The sequence below is a fragment of the Aedes albopictus genome, chromosome 1 (assembly GCF_035046485.1).
Source record: "Aedes albopictus strain Foshan chromosome 1, AalbF5, whole genome shotgun sequence".
Classification (NCBI taxonomy): domain Eukaryota; kingdom Metazoa; phylum Arthropoda; class Insecta; order Diptera; family Culicidae; genus Aedes; species Aedes albopictus.
In genome coordinates this window covers 205,821,955-205,848,841 of record NC_085136.1, presented here as the reverse complement: position 1 = coordinate 205,848,841, position 26,887 = coordinate 205,821,955, and the positions used below count along the sequence as shown (strand labels likewise).

The window sequence follows — 26,887 nt, the reverse complement described above, 5'->3', positions numbered from 1 at the left end:
TAGAGGTACAAATCTGAAGAACAAAGCATTGAACCAAGTTGCACTTGATTTTCCTGGCTTTGCTCACTTGCAAAAAAGAGGCAGCTTTTCCGCATCGAGATAATTTGTTTACGAATTTTCAAGATCGGTGCTCTTGGAAACGTGAGTAGGGGACCAAGTCGTAAGTTTGTATTCTCTGAAGTTTCTCCTTAAATGGAAGTCCTAATTCGTAGACAAACCGGATGAATGGCTGATACCCACCTGCATCGTGTTAATTATGCTCTGCGGGAACATTTCCGGCTGCGATAACAAAACACGACCACCGCCGCTGGCACTTCCGTTTCGCACAAAAAAAAAAAAAATAGAAAAAAAAGAGAACTTGCCGTGGTGTTTTGCAATTTATTCCCTCGATGCGGTTCGGCTGTGGGGACCCGTCCAGCCTGATTGACGGATAAAAATGCCAATAGTTACAGTGGACGTCCATGACGCAGCAGGTTGTAACCACGATGATGGCAAGGATGATGGCGATGATACGGTGATGACGATGATGACAGTGATGGATGGACCTCTTACAAGTATGCGACGGACGTTTGCTCCATTTCCGGTTATAAAATGTCCTGGCCCTGGCAGCTACCGGTGCGAGTCGTTTTTGTCGGAAGCGGCATGTGGCGAGTGCTACCGTGCCGCCGGCTTCCCGGACCGCAGTAAACAATCTGCAAGGTAAACAAGAGAAGAATAGTGTCATCAAACTGCTTTTAGCGCTAACTGCGTTAGTGAAAACCTGTAAAAACAATGCAATGGTGGTAATGACTAGGTGGGCAAATGGGCCCATTATCCGTCCCACGCTCTTTGGAGCTGTTTTTCTTACACTGTCTAATGGGTAAGGCTACGCTGCAATAACATTCTATGGCTGAATACATTTTCCCAACTATTATCTTGTTTGTCACACACAGATAAAAATAATGACATTTACACGTCATGTAAACTTAATTTTACTCATGTAAACTTAATGTTATGATGGTTTACATGATATATCATGTAAATTTGTGTTACATGTCATGTAAATTCTCAGAGTCATGCTGAATTACATGACATATGATGGAAGTTCATGAACTTTACATGATATGTCATGTAAACTTCTATGATATCCCACGCTCCAATTATGTGCATCATATGTCACAGAATATTACACTCTTTTTTCGATCTGTGCATGATTCCGAAAATAGTGTGGCTCAATGACTGTTTTTATATACTTTCATTTCGTTTAAAATCCAGAAATCTTTAAACCGTGGCCACACTTAGGCACATCAGCCTGTGGGTAGGGTCAAGTGGGGTGCCATTTTTTCAAACTTTCATCGTTTTCAATGATAATTAGCCTCATTTATGGCTTTCAAAGTGGTAACAGCAACTAGACAATATTGGCTCGATACTTCAGCAAAACTATTCACTAAACTATTGCATTTTCATCGATTTTTAGCGATTTTAAAAACTGATTCGTAAAACGGAAGTGGTGCAAAAAGACCATCTGCCGTGGGGTAAGATGCCACTTCATGAAAACATTCAAAAATTACGTCCATCAGTTTTCGGGCATTTCCGACTCCTTTTCCACCCTCTGTCCCGCTTTTTTCGTAAACTTAATAAATGGAGTGCTACCGCCCTCCCCGCAAAACGATGATCGTAATGTTTGAATGACCCCTAACATGAAAAGCGTAGACATCAACAACCATGCGTTTCCATGTGTACCTCAATCTCGTTGGAAACACTTGGCTGGTAATAAAATCACCAGAAAACCTTAATTGCAAGCACGAAAAACCAAAAGTTGCCAACTTTCATTGGGAAATCAAAAGATTTCTCATGGATTTGGTGGCCTAGCTTCTAGACTAGAAGAATGATCGATGCAAACATATCTTGACACCATTCACCTATAGTAATGATCAAGTCCCATTCAGGAATGATTTTATGAGATGGGGTAATAGTAGTTTACGCAACAAGGTGCAGAATGTCGATTTTTACAGCACGAGTCGTACATTTATCCAACGAGGCTTGCCGAGTTGGATAATTACGACGAGTGCTGTAAAAATCGAGTTCTGCACCGAGTTGCGTACAACGTTTTTTGCAAGTTCATAAATTACCGCTTGAGGATAGTTTTTAACAAAACATTTGCACCAAACTGCACACTGATGATCATAGTTATGTTTAAGAAAATCTGATCATAGCAGGTTATACTGTGCAGTTGTCACAATTTTTCAAAACTGCGTCCAGAAAGCATCAAGAAGTTGATCAAAACTAAAAACAGTGCTGTAATGGTTCATTACGCAACGCAAATCAGTGCTGTAATGAACCATTACAGCACTGTTAGTTTGGTGTGGGAAAATAGGCCTTTTCCTGTCAGATTTGCGTGAGGTAAAACAGCCTATTACGATGAGAAATTGCAAAAAAATATCTTGGCATTTTGGGCTTTGTTCCCCTACTCTAGAGTTGCTTCACTAGCGCACTCAAGCAAGCTGCGATACCATACCATAGTACAGTAGACGTTCGATAAGTGCAACATGTTTACGTACCGAAAGAAATTCGATAACTGCAAGAACTGACAGACGTCACATAACTGTCAGTTGCTGCAGAATGCAACCAATGTGCTAACATCGCATTGAAACAAAAGTACATGCGAAAAACATCGCAACACTGATGACAAATCATTTTGATGGAAAGCGGTGCGATAACTGCAAAATTGTTGCACTTAGCGGACTTGCAGATAAAAACCATTGCAGTTAAAACTTTTGCACCGAGCGAACGTCTACTGTACAAACACCGCTATTGTCTCCTCAACCAGCTTACGCTTGTTGGAGGCAATCGCCGAGCAATTTGACATAATCTTCAACAACGCTATAAATCGCCTCTTTTGCCCTTTTGCAGGCTTATCCTACGTGGCTACCGAAGTTCAGTTTGTCATCGATCATGTCCATCTTTCTGAGGATCTCTTGTTTTTTTTTTTTTGACACTTCTCGTTTTGCTACAGACGGTGTAAGGGCCTGTCCATAAACTACGTAGACTCTTATGGGGGGAGGGGGGGTTCTGGCCAAAGTCTACGCTCCATACAAATTTCAAAAATTTAGTATGGACAAAAGTCTACGAGGGGGGAGGGGGGTTCTGAGATGGGCTAAAATGAGTCTACGTAGTTTATGGACAGCGCCTAATGGCGTGGCAAACTAGATGTCAGTCATGCGAATAGTCGCGACATTGGACTTCTGTGGCTAGTTATTCTAATGATTTCACGTTCGAGGTAAAAATTCGGGTTTTGGTGCGTCAACTAATCGGATTGATTTTCCATTTCTTAAACTCGCAAAGGCCGCCCTTGCCTTCTTCATCTTGATGCCACCATTGGCCGTTATGTGGCTACCAAGATATTGAAAGCATTCAACATTCGCACTACTTGCCCAGCTATCGTGAAGCTCAAAGAGTTGACCGTGTTTACATCTAACGATTTGGTCTTGTTGACGTTAATAGTAAGACTTGCCGCCGAGGAGCGATCGGCAAGATCATCGAGCTTACTCTGCACATCATAGCACCGTTGCACAGTGGCGGGCCTCCATACAAAGGTTGGACAAAACCTCAAATGTTAACTTAAATGGCTAAAATTCACAGGTTATGATGGTTTTAGTGCTTTAAATCTATTTCTGATATGGAACTTTTCATATACACTAAATTCTTTTTTTACACGATCTTTTTTTACGCGGTTTTATTTTACACGATTTTTTTTAAACGATTTTCTCGAAATTACGCGATGTGCTTTTGGAAAGATTCTTCTCTCCTGGTCGCTATTTACTTCCGACGGGGCTCAAATTTCTACCAGAGATCTCTCTTATCATCCTTGATACCCTGTCAAAATTTTAAAATGATCCGATAAAAAAAGTTTTAAAAACTTTTTTTACACGATTTTTTTTACGCGGAACAAAAAATCGCGTAAAAACAGAATTTAGTGTATTTCGATTTTACTATATTAGGGTGGTTCAAAATTTTGAAATCTACTGATTCACTAGTTTACAAAATAAAACGAAAGTCGTGAACTTCTGTCAACGATCAAAATTTTTGAAGCATAATTTAACGCTGATTTCGAAACCGTGCTTCAAAAAATTTAAGGTAGAACAGTTTTTGAGTTTTAGCTCAATATCGAGTTTTACAACTTTTTAAAATATGGAATTTACTAAAATTCAAATATCTTTCGTTTTGTTCAACCAATTTTAAATCTTTTTCCAAAAATTAAAAGCTGAATACCCTGGGGTGGAGCGGACCTGGTGGGATGGTTAGAATACTTGACTATCACGCCGAGGACCTGGGATCAAATCCCACTCCCGACAAACTCACAAAACGTGAGTTCTTCCTTCGGAAGGGAAGTAAAGCGTGGGTCCCGAGATGAACTAGCCTAGGGCTGAAAATCTCGTTAATACAGAAAAAAAAAAGCTGAATACCATACCATTCGATCATCTGAATACAGGTTTTGCGTCAGATTGATGAAATTCAAGATATTGGCGAATTTTAGGGACGATCTCCTTAAATTTTAGCAAAATTTCCAAAAATATTCGAAGAAATGTATTTTTTTTTCAATGAGAAAAAACAATTCAAAAATTCTTTCTCAACGTTTATTTGACATATCATATGTAGGCGAGTTACAGTAAAAAAATAGCTCAATCGGAGCATTGGTTACGGAGACTGAGATGTTTCAAGTGAGAAACATTGCTTGAAAATAGAACAAAAATCGATTTCAAATCATCAACCTTGTATGGAAAGTCGAAAAAATTTCCGCTCTACTGTATTTTTTTTCCCTTCGCGTTTTCGAATTCAGGGAATGATTCTACACCAAAAACGATCATCAACTTACCGAGTTCAAAAATGCTGTAAACTAGTGTTATGGGAAGCATGTAAAAAGGAATCGATAAAAAGCAAACACGATGTGTTTTTTGAACGTAGATTTTGATTAACCCTTTAATTTGGGGATTCTTAAATCATATATTGGTATTAAAATTAAAATTAATTATTTTGCCGTTAGGGTGGCCCAAAACCTTTAAAACTACATAAATCATTAGAAAAATTCGGTAACCTACGTTTACTTTCAATGGATCAATTCAGATACACACCAATGTTGGCTGACACGACGTGATCTATTCTCAGGGACCGTTAATAGACAACGTGACGTTTTATGGTGGGGTACACGGAGGTGAATTAACGATTTAAAATGGGGTCAGATAGTCTCATATAGTGATCTGCGTAAAATTTGAACTGCTTTTTATCAATCCCGTTTCAACGCTTTCATATATGCGCGCAGGTCCAGATTAAGGATTGTGGTGGCCCGGGGCCAGAGCTGATGTGGAGGCCCCTCGGAGGTACAAATGCCATGAGCAAATAAGCTTTTCTTTGTTTTTGTTAATGTTTAGCAAGCAAAATGATTTTTGTGGGGGCTCCTAAAATGTGGGAACTCACAGTTTTGCGAGTTTGTCGGGAGTGGGATTCGATCCCAGGTCCTCAGCGTGATAGTCAAGTGTTCTAACCATCACGCCAGGTCCGCTCCATACAGTTGAAAGCAGTCTTGCGAATAATCGCGACCATCGCGAGACAATCACTTAAACCGCTTTCTGGAGTCACCCTTCCCAAGGTGATACGAACCAGCTAGCATGTCACGACTGGAATGACAAACATGTTGTGGTTACCACCCTTCGCAGCTTTGCAGCGATAGCAGTTGCTGAGTATGCTTCAGGCGGGTTGCGAGAGAATCAATCTCTCTGAGCAACGATGCATAACGGGCGAAGTGAAAGCGTTTGCCATAGCCAGGGCGAACTGCGTGGTGCGCTCAATGTGTGCGTTTAAACTGAGCTATGCAAAATGAATAGGATTTATGACGTAGTACCGTGCTTGTGATAATACACATGCATAGTTTTACATGCTGTTGCGCGTGCATCTGCTTGAGGCGACGGAGAGAGTCATGACACTCACATGAGCCGTATCCAAGTCAGGATGATTGTAGCAAAACAAGGGTGACCGGGTGACTTTGATGGGAATCTGTCTTTTCTGGTGTTTGCGACTGTAGAGAGAGCGAATCAGAAACCGCAGAGCCAGGGTGATACAAGTTTGGCGTTTATCAGCTTTTTTGTGACTTGTACGCTGATGCTTCGCGACACTGGTTGAAAGGTGTTTTACAAAAAAAACGCATGAATAACATACAATAAAACTTCATGTTTTTGAATAAAATATATAAGCGTTTTCACTAAAAAGCATTTTTCACGGTTGTTTTCGCCTTTATTTTATTTTAGAATATAAACTTCAAACAATATCACTTCTTCCACAACCATGCGGCTCCATTGCGACCTGATAGAAAAAAAAACTATTTTCGCGCTTGAACGCAAAAATGCGCAAACATGCGTCAGATCCGGGATACGGCGTCGTTTTTTGAAGTTTCCTAAACAAGTACTGGAACTCTTTAATACGAAGTTTTTCTCCAAAACTTCATAAAAATCAATGTTTTTGCATGCTGTGAAAACATAATAGTTTTGTGATTGGATTCCAAACAAACTCTGAAATGTAATGGTTATTCATACCCAAAAACACCAATAATATTGTCACATTATCCAATTCTTCCTAAGTTTTATAATGAGCTCATGAATAAAGCTCATAAAATAAAAACATAAACACTAGTAAAATACCACACAAAACCTCAACTTTGAAAAAATCTACAAGACTCAATTTTTGACCAAATGACTTGAAAATTTGGGGTTTTCTTAGTTGAAGTATCTATAAAGAAGTTAATTTTTGAGGTTTTGTCCGGCTTCCGGCCACTGTGCGTTGAGCTAAGAGAACAACGTCATCAACCAGTTCGAAGTCACAGCAACCCACGATTTGGTTCACGATCAATCGCACCTACCAGGATCTCGTCGATTACGATAAGGAACAGTAGTAGTGATAGGATACATCCTTGCCTCACTCCAGAAATGCCCCGGATGAGATTGGACAACACACCGTTGTGCAGTACTCTATACGAAAATGCCGAGTACTGTGCTTCAATGAAGCGGATGATATTCTCAGGGACACTCTTACATACGTCTAAGGGCTCGCCACATGTTTTCATGATTGAGACGGTCGAAAGCTTTTTTCGTAATCAATGAACACTAGGTAGAGAGATTCTTGAATTCATTGATTTGCTCCAAGATGATACGGAGCATGACAATATGGTCCACACAGGATTGCCCCGCACGGAATCCTGCTAGATGTCGCCGGAGATTTGCGTCAATTTCTCCTGTCTCCGGTAAAGGATCACTTTACAGAGGACTTTGAGAACGATGCACAGCAACATGATACTCCGCCAATTATAGCATACAATTTGGTATCCCTTTTTGTGCACCCCTACTAAGACTCCTTGCATTCAGTCGACCGGAAATGTTGCAGTATCCCATACGTTGCAGAATAGTTGATACAGCAGTTGTGCAGATACTACGGGGTTAGCTTTGAGCATCTCGGATGATATGAGATTGACCCACGATTTCATGCTACGGATGGCTGTTTCTATCTCCTGCACTGATGGAGCTTCTGTTTTTTTTTTTTTTTTATCTGTATTAACGAGATTTTAGCCCTAGGCTAGTTCATCTCGGGACCCACGCTTTACTTCCCTTCCGAAGGAAGAACTCACATTTTGCGAGTTTGTCGGGAGTGGGATTCGATCCCAGGTCCTCGGCGTGATAGTCACTTGCTTTAACCATCACACCAGATCCACAGTAATGGAGCTTCGGTGTTGACACGGGTAATGTTTGGAATCTTTGGTGGATCATGCTGAGCTGTTGGTGGCGTGGCCGAAACTTGAAAAAGGTTTTCAAAGTGCTCGAACCAGCGTTTTAAGCTGATCAACCGGGTCGGTCAATAGCTGCCCAAATGTGTCTTTCACGGTCATCGTAGCATTCATCTTAGTCCCACTAAGGCGGCGTGGGACACCGTAGAATAAATGAATGTTATTGGTATTTGCGACTTTCTCGCCTTCGTCGGATACGGAGTCCGCCCACATTCTTTTATCAAGCCTACATGAGCGCTTCACTTCCTACTCAAGAGCTGAATAGCACTGATGGGCTACGGCTTTGACTCCTCGTGTTTTCGCTCGCTCTACCGCAGCTTTGGCATTTCTTCGCGCCATTATCTTCCTGCAGATGCCATCTGTGATCCACTGTTTCTCTGGGTGCGTAGCTCACCCGAATTATTTTCGCCGGTGGTGATGAAGGCGTTCTTGATGATGCTTCATTGATCATCTACGCTTCCATCTTCCGGAATATCCGCAGCACGGTTCTCCAGCTCCTCGACAGGAAGGACCTTTTCACCGCAGCGTCTTCCAGCCGGCGTGTGTTGAACTGGCGCCTGATTTTCTCCTCCTGTCGATGGATCCTCGCAATGCGCAGCCGGATCTCTCGATTACGAGATGATGGTCGGACACAAAGTCGAACCCGTGTTCTGAATCGAATCTGGCTACAATTATCCACTCATTAATAGGTTCCCACTTTATGAGCACAGCGTGGGCGTGAGCAAACCAACTCCACGGTGGCGAGGAATTTGACCCGACACCAATCTGTTCTTCAAAGTTCGGAAAATATTGGTACGAAATACAACTATGTAGGGGAAAAGCGGGTAACACCGTCAGGGTGGGTAAGCCCGTCACCCCAATGATTTTACCAGAAAACAGTTATTTAGTAGCTTTTCGGCCACACGCCTTATTTGTTTTTACCATTTTTACTCTTTCGAGACAAATGATACCAAAATTGACCTGTCAAACACGAAGAAAATAAACAAAACAAACGCACGCGTCATTGTACCAACGCCGGATGTAATATTTCGTCGGTAGAATTTAGCTTCTGGAATACAAAAGAAGTGCAAAAACTAACTTTCATCGATCATGTATTCTCATCTGTACTATTCTTTAGTGCCAAGACTCATTGAATGGTCAGTTTAAACAATTATTCAGAAATTACCGTGTAATTTAAGAAAAGTGACCTTATCGGGTAAGCCCGTCACTCTTCGGCGGGGGTAACACCGTCAAGCTCTTCGGATCACCAAATGCTTGTTGAACTAGCTAGGCATTTCAATTAGATGCCACAAACTGATGACCAACCAGGGAAATTTCTATAGGGGTCGCCCATAAATGACGTAGCATTTTAATGGGGGGGGGGGGGGGGGGGTGGGGGGTGAGTTGGAGTCTCGAATTATGCTACGAGCTATGTTTTACGTATTGAAAAATAGACTACAAGGGGTGGAAGGGAGTGTCAAAAATCGTCAAAAAAATGCTACGTCATTTATTGACGACCCCATATGGGTTTCTCCTGGGATTCCTGCGGGATTTTTTCTAAGGCTTCTTGCAGTATTTCCTACGGTTCATCCAACTAAATCTACTAGGATTTCTCCAGGAGTTTCTGCTTGGACTCTTCCTGTTCCTTCTGGACCTTCTAAGGGCATAATTTGTGGATTATTTTTTCATCGATTGCAAATTCACTAGCGCTGCCTAGTGGCAGAATTCCGAAACACGTGTCCCGTTTTATGTAAGTCTATGTCATACAGATCAACTTTGCCGAAGACACCAAATCATTGGATTCTGAAATATGAGGTTTGGAAAATTTACATGCTCACTAGCGCCGCCCAGTGGAGGAATTTCGAACTTCGTAACTCATCATTTGTAAGTTATTAGGGTATCCAATAATTTTTCCGAAGACACTGTTTCTAATAATCAGGGTCTTGAGCTGTCGCATATCGTAACGTTTGTTTGACAACCTAATACATATGGTTCCTGTAGTGAAATTCAGCATCAAACTGTTGGTGGCGCCTCTGGCGCCCAAGTCACCAACTAATCATATGAACCAAAGTTCTAAATGGTAAATCTTTTCAAACCCTATAACTTTGCCGAAGAAAGTATTGCGCTATCTCTTAACACACCCGGGATAATTGGCCACACCCCCAAAAAGCCCAAATCCCATAAGCTTAGTCTCCTATTAAGCGGATTCCAATTGCGCCCCCGACCAGTGATTTTACAAGAGTATCGACTGTAAAATGATTGGTAAATCATCACTGCACTTCAGAAATGTAATGAAAATATTTTAAAATCGAAATCTTCAAATGTATCAATATAAAAACATATATGACGGACTTACCCCATAGGGGTGACGGTCTTACCCGCACTGAATTAAAAACATCAATATTTATTACGGTTGTGTTATGTGCATTGTTCGCCAGAATTAACATAATTTAACAATTCTAATGCACAAGTCTTATAAAAAACTAATGAATCAAATATTCTGCGTACTGAAAATATCAATTTTCGTCTTACATTTATTTTAAAAAATCCAAATGCTTAAGGACAAGGTATTTGGAGTACATAGCTCAAAATTTCTAGAGCACCGTTTTTTAGAACCGTTGAACGGATTTGGATGAAAATGCATCACGCTAATTGTTCAGTGGTTGTCAATAGCGTGATGCATTTCAATCCAAATCCGTTCAACGGTTCTAAAAAACGGTGCTCTAGAAATTTTGAGCAATGTACTCCAAATACCTTGTCCTTAAGGTGACGGGGTTACCCCTTCCTCCCCTACATGCAAATATAATGTATATGATAAGTAAAACAACGAATGTGGCTCAATCTTGATAGCATTGCCACATTTGGTTCGTCATCTAACCACATCCTCAACTAAATCAACTCTACTTCTAACAAGTCAAATTTGAACGCATTCAAATTGTGTGCATAGCCGATTAGCTTCTGAAGACACACCACCATCGTTGCAATCTCTTCCATTTAACAGCATCAAAAATACCACAACAGTAATTTTCTGCGCTGTGGTTTTCATGCATACACAGAGCAGTGCAACGCTCAGAACCAGACAAGCAATTAACTTCACAACGGGTGCTGGCTGTAGTCGGGTCGGTTTGTAGTGATAACAAACGTTTCTCGTTGGTTTTGTAGGGTAGGCAGCATCGGCACCGCCAAAGCACAAGCAATACCTACGTACATACAAGTACATATACAAACAGTTCAGTCGTGTGACAACGGCATCCCAAGACGAAGAAAGTTTTGCGCCAGCAAATCGTCTGAATCTTGTAACAAGAAAACCAGCAGTGACTTTACTATATATGTATGTACGTATAGGAACAGCCATTCATTGTCAGTAGCAGATCTGCGACACGTTGACGTTGTGGCAGCTTAGAGCGGAACTGGCGGAACCCAAAAGGCGAAAAAGCTTATACCGGAGAGACGTTGCAAGTTCCCGTCGATCGAACCTGAAAGATGGTGCAAGTTTAGCAGAAAAGCGGTGGAATTAATTACTGGTTCTGTTAGTGTTCCAGCTGGCAGCATCCTGTGTACTCCGGTTGGAGGCTTGATCTCTTCGGGAAGATTTGACCTATTAATTTATGTAAGAGCGTATTGTGCAGCTCTGGAAGTGCATTAGTGGTTCTTGAAGCAAGAGCAAAAGCAAGCATATTTCGTTACTAAAGGGTGGGGATTTGACAAACAGTTACAGTAGAGATAACATTTGCATTCAGGGTGATTACGATGAAATTTTAATTTGAGTGAATTACTAAAATCTTTGTCTATTTTTATTCAATGTTAACTGTTAATGCCAGTTTTGGACAAATCTCAATGTGATTTGGTCCCACAGTTCCATTCGTGCAGATATTATCTGATTTCAACGGAATATGGGTTCTAATAGGATGACCCATATAGAACATTTTAAGAAAATGGCATTTCTATAGAACTTCGGGATATTTCGGGTTTCCCGCCAAATTATAAGGCCTTTCAGACTATAAAAGCCTACAAGGTGCCCCAGTAGAAGACAATTAGTTCGTAAATTAGCTAGTAACTTGACTGAAATATACTGTTTGTTAATATAAAGTGTTCAGTATATACCGCTTGACAATAAAATATGTGTTTCGTGTATTAAACTGACCTCGTTTTCTGTCCGCGTATCCGTGAAGACGTTACCCTGTGTACTTTGACCAACCTGTCCAGCAATCGTAGCAAGGAACCACCAGATTCACGGCATCGACCCTACAGACGTTGGAATGTGCGTCAACATTAACTGTGATTCGTGACTTATTTGTGTTGGTTAGCCCCCATATAACATACTAACTAGCCACAAAAGCTTAACATTTGAAAAATGTACTTTTTCTTGGTGTAACGCCTCCGCCGGGACAATTTCTGCTTCTCCTGTTTAGTGTTTTATGAGTACTTCCACAGTTATTAACTGAGAGCTTCCTCTGCTAATGGACATACATGTGGCAGGCACTAAAGATACTCTATGCCCAAGGAAGTCAAGTAAATTTATGAAAAGATCCATACCGACCCTCAGCATGGTCATGCTAAATACGTGGGTTACATACTCGACCTCTCGTCGCAGTCTGCGCATTCTGGACATGCAGGGGAGCCTGCATATCCGAATCGGTGCAGATACCACCTCGCCATGGGGCCTGCTCGTCCATTTAGACACGCACGGTATGAGCCTGGTTGTCCATCTACCCTTGCTGGAGGAATTCTATTCCCTCTGTCACTTCAACATAGACGATGTTCTGGCGATCCGTCTCGTCCTCTGCCTCCACTAGTGCTATGGACATCATGCCTGCTAGCACACATATTGCGTTCTTTGAGACCGTGAGGTATGTGCTGATCACCCTAAGGCACATCACCCTGTGGCCACCACCATCTCCGTTTTGTGGTGTGCGAGTGCCAACTGTCTCGACCTCATGCAGACCTCCACTAAGCAAATTGCGTGCGTTTCTGTCAGTTCCACTTCCTCTATCGACTCGCCGTATACCGCAATGGTAATATCATCGGCAAAGCCGGCCAGCTTTATGCCTGGTGGAAGTTTGAGTCTCAATTCTTTTCTGGGAGTAGCTCTCCAGTACCCGGCATAGGCTAACCGGAACTCCTAGGTCCTGACGCATTTAGTGGCCGCCTAGCTGACGCTGTTGAACACATTCTTCACGTCCACCGTCGATCGACCCTCTTGGAAGCCGAACTGGTTATTCGAGAGGCCAGAGTCATCGGGTTTCTTGGTATAGACTTCCAGCCTTAACAGAATGATCTGTTCCAATAGTTTCCAGAAGGCAGATAGGTCTATATGACGACGGGTCGCCAGGTGGCTTCCGGGATTTGGGAAGTTGAACCAACCTTTGCCTTTTCCACCTCTCCGAAAATTCGCCTCTGTCTTTGCACATTTACATAGTTATTCTGAACATGTCAGGGCTAGTGGATACGAAAGTGATACCGCCCGGACCTGGGGCCTTGTTCAACGTAAGCACCTTTGATATTGCGATAAGCTCCGGCCGGCTTGTGGAAGTAAACAGGAGCCCGTAAGACAAAAGGAATTGATGACTTCCATTGTATGAGCACTTCCAGATTTTCGGCTGTGTCGGCAGGTGACACGCAAAAAGATGAAACCCTAGGCGCGGAAGCTGTTGGTAGTGGGCTATGCCAACGAGCACAAGATCTATCAGCTGTTGAATACGGTCTCGGGGCGTATCACCAAAAAGCTGTTTGACTACGTCGCTTTCTGACTAAGCTGAACGAGTTCCAACGACACTCGACAAACATCTTTGAAGACAACAGGACTGTCTGGATTTCATTGCACCAGAAGTCGCTGCACATCTGATGACAGTTGCAGTATTGTGCTTCGAAGAGCATGATCTTGACCAAGCCACTTCGGTTCACCAAGGTCAAGAAGTTCGCATGCGCGGCGGCAGCAAACAGATTTCCATGCTGGACGATCCTGTGTGGACCATATTGTCACGCTCCGTATCATCTTGGAACAAATCAATGAATTCCAAAAGTCTCTCTTCCTGGTGTTCATTGATTACGAAAAAGCTTCGACCGTCTCAATCACGAAAGCATATAGGAAATCCTCAGATACAAGGATGGCCCTGAGAAAATCATCGGCCTCATTGAAGCACAGTACAGGGCATTTTCGTGCAGAGTACTGCACAACGGTGTCTTGTCCGATCCCATCCGGGTCATTGCTGGAGTGAGGCAAGGATGCATACTATCACCGGTACTCTTCCTTGAACAGGCTGCTGACGCTACTCTCTTAACTCAACGGCATTCTGATATGCAGAATAAGCTCATCGGTGGCAGGTCTTATCATCAACGTCAACAAGACCATATCGTTGGATGTAAACATGGTCAACTCTATCAGCTTCACGATAGCTGGGCAAGCAGCGGAGAAAGTTGTCGGCGTTGGTGGTGTAGTGGTAAATGTGGTTGTCTCTCACCCAATCCCAGGTGTGGTGGCTGTCACCCTGGGTGTCGGGATTTAAGATTTAAGCGGAAACCGTCGACTTCGACTTCAGCTTTAACAGACAGCTCGGTTTGAAGCAATGGCTTTCAGTGCAGCAAGCCACAATAATGCGTTGCGTTACGTACGCCATTGCTCTAAAAACGCTGAAGTCGTTCTAAACAGGGGGCTAGCGAAAGGCAAAATCCCCGTAGCTCACAATAAAAACACGCTCAAAGTTGTTTGTGCTGAAAATTGATGCATTACACAATTTCTTACTGATTTATTTACTATCTCCGCGTTGTCGTGTAATTTTGAACGATTGCACGATAAAATTTTGATAACCTTTTGCTAGTTTTACACGTTTTACTTAAGTAATAACCAATGGTAATGACTAATTCACAAATGTCGTGCACATCCCAGATCTGTCAGAGTGCCCAAAAGTGTCAATTTCCCAAACATGTCAAATTCATGTGGACTACGTCACATCTATTCGTGGTTTACGAACGTGCTGCCCCGCTGGTTCTAAACTTTGAAAATGTTCAAAGTTGACGCACTGCAACGCAGCGCCCAGCATTAAAGCCAGTGCACAGTGGTCCACGAACCAGATTTACGAGGAAAGATGCATTCAACGCCTTCAAATGAGTTTTTAGGCAAATATGGTCTTCTACAAAAATGTTCCTAATAATAAGGCCCTCTTTAAAATGTGCATGTAAATTAGGGTGGTCCATATTTTCAAAGAAATTGGTAACAAACCTTTTTATTTGCAAGAATAACTGTATACATTCTTCGGGAAAGTTGTAGATCTATCAATTTAGAGCAAGTTTGCTGAACAAACTTTCTATGTAGCTTTAAAAATGACCGATCTAGAGGTATTTTTATGAATAAGCTTAGGGTGGTTCAAGAAAAACCGGTTTTCTGGCGTTAAATTTTTCAGTTTCGATTTTTCACCAAAGTCGTCCAAGAAACACTTGTAGAGCATTTGAAGACGCGTCGTTTCGGAGAATACCCGAAAATTCTGCTGGGGCTCTTTCAAGCAAATTCGTCAGGTATCTCTTCAGGAATTTCTCTAGGAGTTCTTTTGGAAATTCTTCCAGGACTTCCTTCGAAAATCCCTATAGGAGTTTCAATGGGGTTTTTTGGAGGAGTTCTTTCGAGAATTATACTAGGTGTTCATTCGGGAATACTAGCAGGTATTCCGTTGAAAATTCTTCTACTGGTTCCTTCAGGAATTCCTCCGAGAGTTCCTTTGAGAATATCTCCAGGGGATCCCTAGTGCATATTGTTCTTTTGAGATTTCTTCAAGCTGTTCCTTCAGGTACTCCTTCATGTGGTCTATCCGGGACTCCTTCAAGAAGTTTTTTCAGGAGTTCTACAGTATGCGGCAGGAAAAAATGCGGAAGTGTTTTTCAACTTCAAACCTCATTTTCGTCCATTTGACATTAACCAATCTATGTTTCAACGTTCCATGATCTATAATAGGCTAGTTTTCTGAAAAGTTAATTAAAAAATTTCCCATTTTGGTCACTAACCTTTACAGGGCGGCGTCTGAAGATGAAGACAACCAGAATTTTCAAACTGCAAAAAATCGCACAGGTCGCTAAATTTCGCATCTGATAAAACAAAATTTTTGATTTTCTCTACAATATCATCAAATATATGTACTTATTTCATCTGGTATGTGAAACTACATGGATCTGGATCAGTGTGGTCTGGTTGTTCATCGAATTTGAGCTAATTTTGTTACTGTTATAGTCATTTTGTTTAATGACCATTGGGCGCGCAGTTTATTGATATCCGCTTATTAGGCCTACATTATCACATGTTAAACATCAAATATGTTCGTTTTTATTTTTCAGTGCTAGAATATAGACATTGACTGATACACTGTCATGAAAAAATACACATATATATCCTATATTTAGCGTGTAATAGTGCCTTGAACTTTTCGCATTTTTTCCTGCCGCACCCTGTATTGGTAATTCCTTCAGGAGTTTCTACAGAAATTCCTCCAGATATTTCTTCGGGAATTCCTTCAGGAGCTTCATCGGGTTTCCTGAATAAAGTTGTTCGAGAACTGATTCGTGTGCTTTCGAAAATTCCTCTAGGTGTTCCATCGGGAATTTCTCCATGAGTTTCTTCGAGAATTCTTCTACGGGTTCCTTCGAATTTTTTTGCAGGTGCTCTATCAGGAGTTTCTCTAGGATTTTCATCGAGAATTCCTCCAGGTATAGCTCCTAAACCCAGCCGACGAAAAACACAACTGGTGCCGAACGGTACCAGTTGGCCAGAAAAAAAAAGAAGAAGTAGCAGTGGAGAAAGTTGAAATCTTCCAATATCTTGATAGCCTGATGTTGTTTCTTGAGTTCTTTCCTTGTCAAATATTTGACCCTGTGTACTTCAGGCCTTGGGTGATCAAGAAGTAGCACAATTATATTTAAGTATGGTCAGTCAACCAAACTTGCGCTAATGAGAACTTCTGGCAACTAGCTCCAAACCGATCGCAACGGTAAAGTTCAGGGCACAGATTGATGAGTTTCATTATCTTTGATTAAGACAATGACCATTTCAACTACGTCTTAAATGTTTGGCAAACAGTAACCAATAACAAACTAGTTAACAGCATCTGGATCCATGCATAGACAGCAAAGCTAGCAATATGTACGTTCATGTATTGTGGATCAAGGTCCGTCGTTAGAAACCTCCATTGTGTTGAATATTAAGGTTAACATATGATAATTTCGAACGTGAAACGATAGCATGTGGAATTTTACCGATTGCCACAAGAATTACTACTTCTCGCCGAGATTTATCACCGTACTTCAAGAGCACACGTTCCCGAAATCACCTCACCAGACGGCATCTTCCTTCTGTATCTCTCGTATACCTACACTTTCGGTATCTACACAGGGAAACGAAAAAAACGTCAGAATAATATTTTCCTTTATTTAAAGCAATCGCTGCTTTTGTTTTATTTACATTGGGAGTGTTTAGAAGGCAAACAATCCCATCATGACCCGTTTTTTTTACCACGTTCTTCCGTGAGTTTATAGTAACGACCTAGCAGAGCGGGCAACCTACGGCTTCCAAAGCCGCGTCACGTCCGTTGTTTCCCTAAATACCCACCTGCCGCAGCAGCAAGCATTTCTCGTAGCAATCGCGATGAACATGCCGTGCACGTTCTCTGTCGGTCTATGGATTTTCCTGGAACATACAATTGCAGACACCACTGGGACCAAGTGAGATTGGAACCAATTTATCTCGCTTCAGGTGTGGTGGTAGTCTTTGGGTTTGTTGTTCTCTGATTTGACCGCTCTGGAATTGGAATTAATGATTCGTAATGGAGGGAATAAACTCCGCAAGACATTGTTTTACATAAACATTGAACTTTATTTCAATATTACGTAACATTCCATGATTGTTTCGAAGGTTTTACTGTTGCTGGAAGATTTGCAAAAGCTTCATTTATAGACTAGATTATCATGGTCTGCCGATAACATAAATCTAATAGTGGTGTTAAAAAGATGCATGCAATTAACGTTGATGGGTCCCATAAATTAAAACCGCTAAAACACATGACTGAATGTATGTAACTGTCTTTAAACATTTAGGGGGATTAGGGGCATAATGGACACCCTAAGCAAACGCGTACGTTAGACCTGTATAACGAAGAAAAACTTAACATCTTATTAGTTGGCTTACAACTTTTACTTGTTTCCTACGTATTTCAATCATTTATAGCAGGTAGAATGTCTTTATTGTGAAGAAATAACGATTTTTGAATCGTGTGTTTTTTAGGGCTGGCAGGAAAGGTACGGGGCGAAATGGACACCCATCGGGACATAATGGACACCCCTACATATTTTATGCTAATTCTTTGATTACATCGATCAGTTAAGTCATATGCCTACGGAGATCAATGCCACAGATATAATACTCCATCTTAGACGAGTTTACATATCATCAAAGTTAATAAAACAAATTTTAGGCAAAAATAATCGGAATGATTTTTTCCAAACTCTCTAAAACGCCTAACAGTATGCAATGCTCGTACATCTATTCGTAGTAGCCGGTGTTCATTTCGCCCCGAATCGACTACAACATTAAAATAGCTATTTTTAGTAAATTCTGATCAAAAATAAAATACCTACTTCATCCATTGCTAAATCTCCGTATACATGTAGATAAGGTAGCAAATCAATTGTTTTTATGGTGGACACACTCTAACATTCATAATGCCTTATTTGCTGCTGCTACGAAATTATAAGAAATCCACCATATGAAAAACATATTTCAATTTCAACGATATTTTGTTATTTTGGAGCAATATAAATGGTACTTTTGAAAAACAGCACCATGACTTGTTCCTTTACTCTTATGCATTAAAAGTTTAACATAAAAGTCAACGGTTTCGCCAAATACAGGGGTGTCCATTTCGCCCCGGGTGTCCATTATGCCCCTAATCCCCCTAATGTTGTCCAGTGTAGTTTTCGCGATGACTGATTGAAGTTCTTATTTCAGGCATCTATGCATTCTGCTTCTTGTCATCCATATTATCCATAGATCATCATTTTAACCGTTATGTGGCTGGCAAACTTTTGGCTTTTTTCTACACCGTGTATTTTTAATGAGTGCTGGGTACCCCAGTATCCTGCCGGCCACATAAGGGTTAATATTATTTATGAGTAATCATCATCTTTTTTGAGCATTTTGTGGAAAATTGCATTTGCAGTAGGCTTGCTTTGGTAACGGACAGGAAGGATGCAACCCTCATAACAGCGATCCAGGGCTGTACCACCTATGAATACCTTTCAGATTTCAATGGAACTTTTTGAACATGAGGACTTTGGCACAAAAAGCCACTAAAAGTATGGATACTTGGAAAATATCATGCAATTTTATGTCATTTAATGCCGTCCCCTGCACAAAATGACTACAAATTACGTATGCTTCCATTTTCATACGATATCAAAAATGAATGCTGTAATTTTACAAGAAAAGGCACGCGAGAAATTTATCGCTCGAACATAACGTAGAACCGACCAACATCGTAGCAGCATGCATAGTTCCCTTTTCTTTCAAAATGCCTAAATTAACGAATTAATAATCGACAAACGAACTCGAAGTTCTCCTATCTTAGCATGTGGACATAATTTTTAATAACTTTTTGGCTTGGTTGATTCTGTCAATTTGAGGAATTGTGTCAACATGAAAAATGTTTTTTTTTGTGTACAAGTGCAGTAGACGATCGATATCTGCAACATCTTTACGTTTTACTTGTTGAATGAAATTCAATAACTGCAACAACTGACATACGTATAAGAACTATTAGTCAGGCCCGGATTAAGGATTGTGGGGGCCTGGGGCCAGAACGGATGAAGAGGCCCCTCGGAGCGCAGCGATGAGTAAACATTTTTTTAAAAGGACTAAACTTCTTCCACTTTTTATTAAAAAAAGAAAAAGAATTAAAAAAAAAACAATGTCTACGTCTTCTGTTAATATGTTTCTGTATTATTTGTATTTAGAGCAGGAGGTGGACTTATGATGAGTTTTAAGCAGGTTTTTCTGCATGAGAGTAGGTGTAACGGTAACTTTCGAGGTGCTCTGAGCCGATTTGTTTTTTCAACAGATTGTAAGCTCCGTTTTCAGTGTGCAAGTTTAGCTCTAAGCTGGATTTATATTATTCAAGTCAAAAACACTTAACAGCTCACGTTAAAAATAATTGCATGTTAATCCGAAACATATTCGATGCGTATTTGTGATCCTAAAAATAGGGTTACTAAAATGAATTGCACACATTTCGTGAAACAAATTGTGATAAACATTCTGATTACTAATTAGTTTATATTTTAACTTTAAGTCTAGTCCATATTTCACAAACTTGCTTTTAAATCCACTGCCACTAAAACTCTCCTGAAATGGCATGAAACGCCTCGAAACTATTCTGAAACCTGCTGTAACTTCCTGAAGCCTAATGAATGCCTTTGAAACGCATTGAAACCGTTCTAAATCCCCCTGAAACATTCATTCTCTCAAACCCCCAGGAATTCCCTGAAGCCCCACAAACCCAAGTCTCTTGAAGAAGTTTTTGGCGGAATACTTAAAGAAGTTCTCCTAGGATCACTGAAGGAATTATGGGAGGAATCTCGCATGAAATTCCTTAAAGGAATCCTTGACAGAATTTTGGAAGCAGTTTCTGATAGGATCTTCTCCCCGAGAAACTCTCCTAAAGGAGTTCAATTGCTGGAATTCCCAGGAATAGGCTCTTTAAGTAAAAAAAAAAAGAAAATCTGACGACATTCAAAATATAAGGAGAATCTATGATAGAATTCCTGGAGGATGAAGAAATCTAGGAATTCCTGAAGCAATCTCAGAAGATATTCTCTAAGAAATCCTGGATATCTTTGGAAGAATCTTGGGAGTACTTCTTGGAGGAATCCTGGCAAGACTTCGTGAAGGAATCACAGACGGAATCTCTTCAGGAATCTCAGAGGAATTTCCTGGAGAAACCCCAGAGAATCATCAAGAGCTCCATGGGAATTCCACATAAAACTGCTGACAAGTCCTGTAACAAAGTTGTAGAGAAACCGCAAAGGATTTCTAGGAGGAATCCAGGATGGAAGTCCTATGGAATCCCAAAAAGACCTCCTTGATGGGTACCGCTGGTGAAACCATGCCGTCTTCAAGTCATTAATTAGCACAGTGTCCCACGTTCGCGAATTCCATATTTTGAACCACCCATGAAAAACTGGCAAAGTTCCTTCAAATCCAAAAGCTGACGAAATTTGTCCAAGTCCGAATCGTGAACAACAAGGCCACGAAACGTCAAAGGCTTATAGGGCACTGCACGAAGTTCTCTCCTTCTCTTTCACTCTTCTATAAATTTTGTAAACAACAAGGCCAAGAAACGTAAAAATCCCATACAAAATTAAAACAGTGCAGTCACAGACAAACAGACGTATCACTCTGTTCACTTCTCATCGTTATCCTTTTTAACGATTAGTTTAAATATTTTGTAGTTTGCAAATCGCACGGTCACGGCGCTCGCATCGTTTTTGCTCCTGTTTGACGTTTGCTTACTACTGCCACCAACTGAGTGATTTGCGTAACACAGCCTGGTTAGCACTGGGCGATTATGTTTTCGTGGCGATGATTTTTATCGCAATTTGTTCCAAGTGATACGTCTGTTTGTCTGTGATGCAGTGCCCTATAGGGCACTGCATTGTTTTGATTTTATATGGGATTTTGAAGTTTCTTGGCGTTGTTGTTTACTAAATTTCTGTAAGAGCAAAAGAGAAGGAGAGAATTTCATGCAGTGCCCTATACAGTTAAGATCATAAAAATAGCAGTGAGGCCAGCAGGCCCGGATTAAGGATTGTGGGGGCCCGGGGCCCGAGCGGATGTGGAGGCCCCGCGGAGAGATGACCAAAAATGTTTTTTCCTTATTTTCGAACAGTTCTGGAGCAATATGAGAAAAAAGCTAATGTTAGCAGCCAAAAAAAGTTTTTGTGGGGGCCCCTAAAATGTGGGGGCCCGGGGCCCGGCCAGTGAAATGGCCAACTGTGATGTTTTGTAACTTCGATCTCCTATGAGCGATTGAGCTGAACTAAAAATGTGCTCAATAATTGATATAGTAATAAAAAGGAAACTAAAATGAAATGTTTCTTGAAATTGAAGAAGTAGAAATATTTTCTTAGGATATTCAAACAGTTGCCGCCCAGGTAGCTAGTCAATATAATTATCAAAGTTTCCTACAATTCACAATTCATCATATATGCAGTTCGCTTTCTAATGTTTTGCTCGAGTTGCCAAAGTGTTTTGTATGGAAACCGACTTTCACTGAACTTTTATGAAGATAGCTTAATGTACATCAGTAAAACATGGGGTGTTTCAGTACAGAGCTGTATCAGTGCAATCCTTGAGTTTACGTACAGAACATACAGGGGATACTCAAAATAACTGGGACAGGTGAAATTTTTACTTTTCAACAAATGTACGACTAGCTGTAACGTTTCGAAAAGGGCATCAAATATTCTCAAATTTTTACTGTAAGTTCAACTAGTTGTCCAACTAGTTGTGTATCAGTGGTTAAAATTTGGAAAAGATGGGGCTACTCTGCACGAAGTTAGAAGAATTATAGAAAAAGTTATAATCATCCGATAGACAACTTTGAGCTGTTATATCTACGGATTCAACAAACCGAATGCAATGAAATACTGATCATTTATGACTTATATAATGAGCTATTAAAAACTTTTGACTAAACTTGAACTTCTTTACATGAAAAAAAAAATATAACGATTACATTATTTTTCTAATATAACACCAATGTATCCAAAACTTCATCATGGTTTGAAAATTCGAGGTAGTAATCATAGTTCATTTAAATTCCCTGTAATTGGCTTGAATATATTTATATTTCAAAGGAAAACAACCAAATGGCCGGCATTAAATTTACAAAGTAGATTAATAGATAAATAGATAAATAGATAAATTTACTAAAAAACATAAAATAAATGAAATTGCTATAACTTTTTTTTTTATTAATAATTTTAAATTGAGTCAAATGTTTTCAAAAGTTCATTATATTAGCCATAATAATCAAAATTTCATTGCATTTGGTTCATTGAATCCGGAGACATAACAGCTCAAATTTTTCTAATATACCACCAATTTATCCAAAACTTCATCATCGTTTCAAAATTCGAGATAGTAATTATAGTTCATTTCAATTCCCTCTAATTGACTTCAATATGAATATGTTTTGAAGGGAAGTAACAAAATAACCGGAATTAAATTGAAAAAGTAATGGGATGCATATGAAAAATAGATAAATTTACTAAAAAAAACATGGAATAAATGAAACTGCCATAACTTTTTTTCTTATTAATAGTTTCAAATAAAGTAAACTGTTTTTCAAAGTTCATTTTATAAGTCATAAATGATCAAAATTTCATTGCATTCGGTTCATTGAATCCGGAGATATAACAGCACAAAGTTGGCTATCGGATAATTATACCTTTTTCTAGAATCTTTATGACTTCGTGTAGAATGGCCCGATCTTCACCAAATTTGAACCACTGATGCACAACTAGTTGATGAACTTACAGTAAAAATTTGAGAATATTTGATGCCCTTTTCGAAAAGTTACGACGAGTTGAACATTTTTTGAAAAGTGAAAATTTTACCTATCCAGTTATTTTGAGTATCCCCTGTATAATGGACTATGGATTACTGCACGAGTTTATTCTGACCTGCTTACTCTCACACGAAATTTTCTGTGAGAGTAAGCAGGCCAAAATAAATTCGTGCAGTTGATCATTGTAAGTATAACTGTCCCCGGCAGACGTAGTTTAGCCTACTGCGTTTTTTTTACGTTTCAAGCCCAAGCCAAATTTTAAAATGTATGAAAATCCATTTTCAAATATTCTCGATTTATCAAGGTTTTTTTTTTTTTTGCTTCATAAACCTTCTTTGGGTGAAAACTAACATTGCAAAACAAAGACGATCCGAATCGGACGTTCCGTTCGCCAGTTATGCGCGGTCCCACGTATTCCTCTCCATTTTTATATAAATACTAGCTGTACCCGGCAAACTTTGTCTTGCCTACTGCGTTTTTTGACGTTTCAAGTTTCTATCCAAGACCAAGCCCCCGGTGACAAAACGTATGGAAGATCGATTTTCAAAAACTCTCATGTTTTTCCATGTTTTTTGCCTCATAAACCTTCCTTGGGTGAAAACTAACAGAACAAAACTAAGACGATCAAAATCGGACCTTCCGTTCGCAAGTTATGCGCGGTCCCACGTATGCCACTGCATTTTTATATCCCTTTCGTGACGAACCAGCACAATTGTGCTGTTGAGCAGTAACATGTTTGAATATTTTTTTCATCTGTTTAGACTATGTTTTAGGTGATGTAAACTGTTTCCGTAATTCAGCCATCATTTGTACTTGTATGTGTGTAAATAAACCTTTGTTTACGTTGCCTGTGGGATTTACCACAACAAGGTAAACAAAAAGTGGACAAAGACCGTAAAACATGAAAAAGTTTTATCTATTGCATATTTTTTATTTTCGATTTATAAAGGCAATCAAAGCTAAAAATTGAAAGATAAAGAGTAGTTCTTTCAAATGAGGAAAAATAATTGTTGATTTGTTGGGAAATCTAAGAGTTCTGGAGATCCAAAGTTGAGCAATTTGTATGGAGATTTCACTTTTTTTGCGCTCCGTCACGAAAGGGATATATATAGATATACTAGCTGACCCCGGCAAACTTTGTCTTGCCTACTGCGATTTTTGACGTTTCAAGTTCCTAGCCAAGTCCAAGTCTCCGTTCAAAAAGTGAAATATCGTTTTTCAAAAACTCTCAATATGTCCATGTTTTTTGCCTCATAAACCTTCCTTGGGCGAAAACTAACAGAACAAAACTTAGACGATCCAAATCGGACCTTCCGTTCGTAAATTATGCGCGGTCCCACGTATGCCACTGCATTTTTATATATACAGATAAAGAAGATTCTCTGTGATTTGCAAAATAATACATCAATCCAATTTCGCATTCTTGAATTTCCAGTGCCCAAGAAATAATTTATATTCAAAAAAAGAGTGTTTCGGCTTTTGCAGTCAACAAACTTGCATCGATTACTTTTAAATCTTTGCCGATGTTTCGGTCTAGGGAGTGAACCATCTTCAGGGCTTGATTTTTAAATCAACAAGTTAAAATGTCGTTTTGTTAATTTTAAAATGTCGGGTTAAATAATGAGTTAAAAAGCGGAGAAAAGCGCACGCAAAATCAGCAGACCCGCCTCTTCCGGGAGAAAAAAGCGCCACCTGGAAAAAGCGGTGTGCGAACATATGGAACTGCTGCGCCGTTCACAAGAAACACGGAAGTTCTACCAGAAGCTCAACGCATTCCGCAAGACTTCGTGTCGCGAGCCGAAGTGTGCAGGGATAAGAGCGAGAGCAGGATGACGAATGGACGTGAGGTTATCAAAAGGTGGAAACAGCACTACTACGAACATCCGAATGACTACGTCAGTACAGCAGAGAGCAATAACGAACCAGCACTAACGTTGAAAGAAGCTAAGGATGCTATCCAGCAGCTCAACAACAATAAGTCTGTTGGTATAGATGGTATCGGAGCAGAACGCATCAAGATGGGCCCGAAAAAATGGTCATTTGCATGCAGCGTGCAAGGTGTGTGTTGACCAACCAGGTGCAGAACGATGTGGGACGCGGCCGAGGATAGAGGACTGCAGGCACGAACCGAGTGTTATGACGAGGAATTATTGATTCAATTTAATCTATTCTGAATTAACATCAAATTTCGCAATCCAATTCTCAAAACATTTTTGACCATCGTAATAAAAAAACGAATTGTTTAACTTACATTAATTAAATTTTTTAAAGTTATTTCATAATCGGTCAATACGGTATTTACTCGTATTCAGCATACCGCACGCATTGAGCTGCACCCTCTTTGACTCCACCATCCGTCTTGACCACCTGATACCGTTTCCACCATCATCGAAACGCGAGAGCCCGGTCGGCTACGTAAGGGGCTGTCCATAAACCACGTGGTCATGAGGGGGGGTTCGGCCTATGAGCATTTTGTATGGACGAATAAAAAAAAATGTATGGACAAATGACCACGCGGGGGGGGTTGAGAAGTCCCAAAAAAATGACCACGTGGTTTATGGACAGCCCCTAACGTAGGTGTAGGATGGGTGACCGGTCATCGCGTCGTCAGTCGGTTGGATGAACGGTGTCGGGTCGGGTCGAGTTGGACGGCCGGCTGGCTGGACGATGCAGTATGTGCAGATAAATCTAATTGTTATTATTGTTTACCGAGAGATGTATGAATTTCAAATAAACAATGAAAGCGCAACTGGAGAGGTAACAGATGTTGCACAACCTAAAGGAATCAGAGCGCCGATGTTCCGAGAGTGGCACGTCTAGAGAATGCGATTAGGTGAGTCTATGTTTGGATGGTGCTCTGATGGGGGGCATTTCAGCTTTCGTCGTGGGGTATTATAGCGTATTACAGCTGTGACGTCTTTGCGCGGTTGCTAGGAAGGATTACGCATTCTCGGTAAAACAGACCGGCTGGCATCTTCTTGACATAACGTCCCAACTGGGACGGGACAAAGCCTGCTTCTCAGCTTAAGTGTTCCATGAGCGTTTCCACAGTTATCAGCTGCGTTTTCTCTGCCACTATCCATTTTGCAAGTGTAGGGTAATTCATGTATTTTGGACAGGCTGAGGACAACGTTGGAAAAATCGTCCCCTAGCTTCCTTAAAAAGCAATTGATCATTCTGCAAAGTTACTAATACGCTTATAATATGATTATACATTGCGTTCCAGGTGACAAAAACCTTAACGAAAGCATTTTAAGCTGAGAAAATTACAATTTTAAATCACTTGTTAGAAAGGCATTTTGGACACCGAATATATGTTTTGGACACCCTCAGGTATATATAATTTGGACAGGGCAATTATCTCAAAGTTTAGCCATGAATACAGCTAAATCATGGAAGTAGCATAAATTTACAAATATTTTCTTATAAATAATCATATTTCCGCTTAACAGACATCTATTTTGATAACTATTACAGTTTTTGTTAATATTGAGGAAAT

The 26,887-nt window shown here is 40.3% G+C and overlaps 1 protein-coding gene across 1 annotated transcript in view; it reads right to left on the bottom strand.

Annotated features, from left to right (window-relative positions):
• Positions 1 to 363: 363 nt before the first annotated feature.
• LOC115257242 (allatostatin-A receptor-like) overlaps positions 364 to 26,887 on the bottom strand; it is a 346,314-nt gene continuing 319,790 nt past the window's right edge. The window contains exon 4 of the mRNA XM_062846156.1: positions 364 to 692. Coding sequence (XP_062702140.1) covers positions 585 to 692 — 108 coding nt within the window. The 3' untranslated portion in view covers positions 364 to 584. The remainder of the gene's footprint in view (positions 693 to 26,887) is intronic.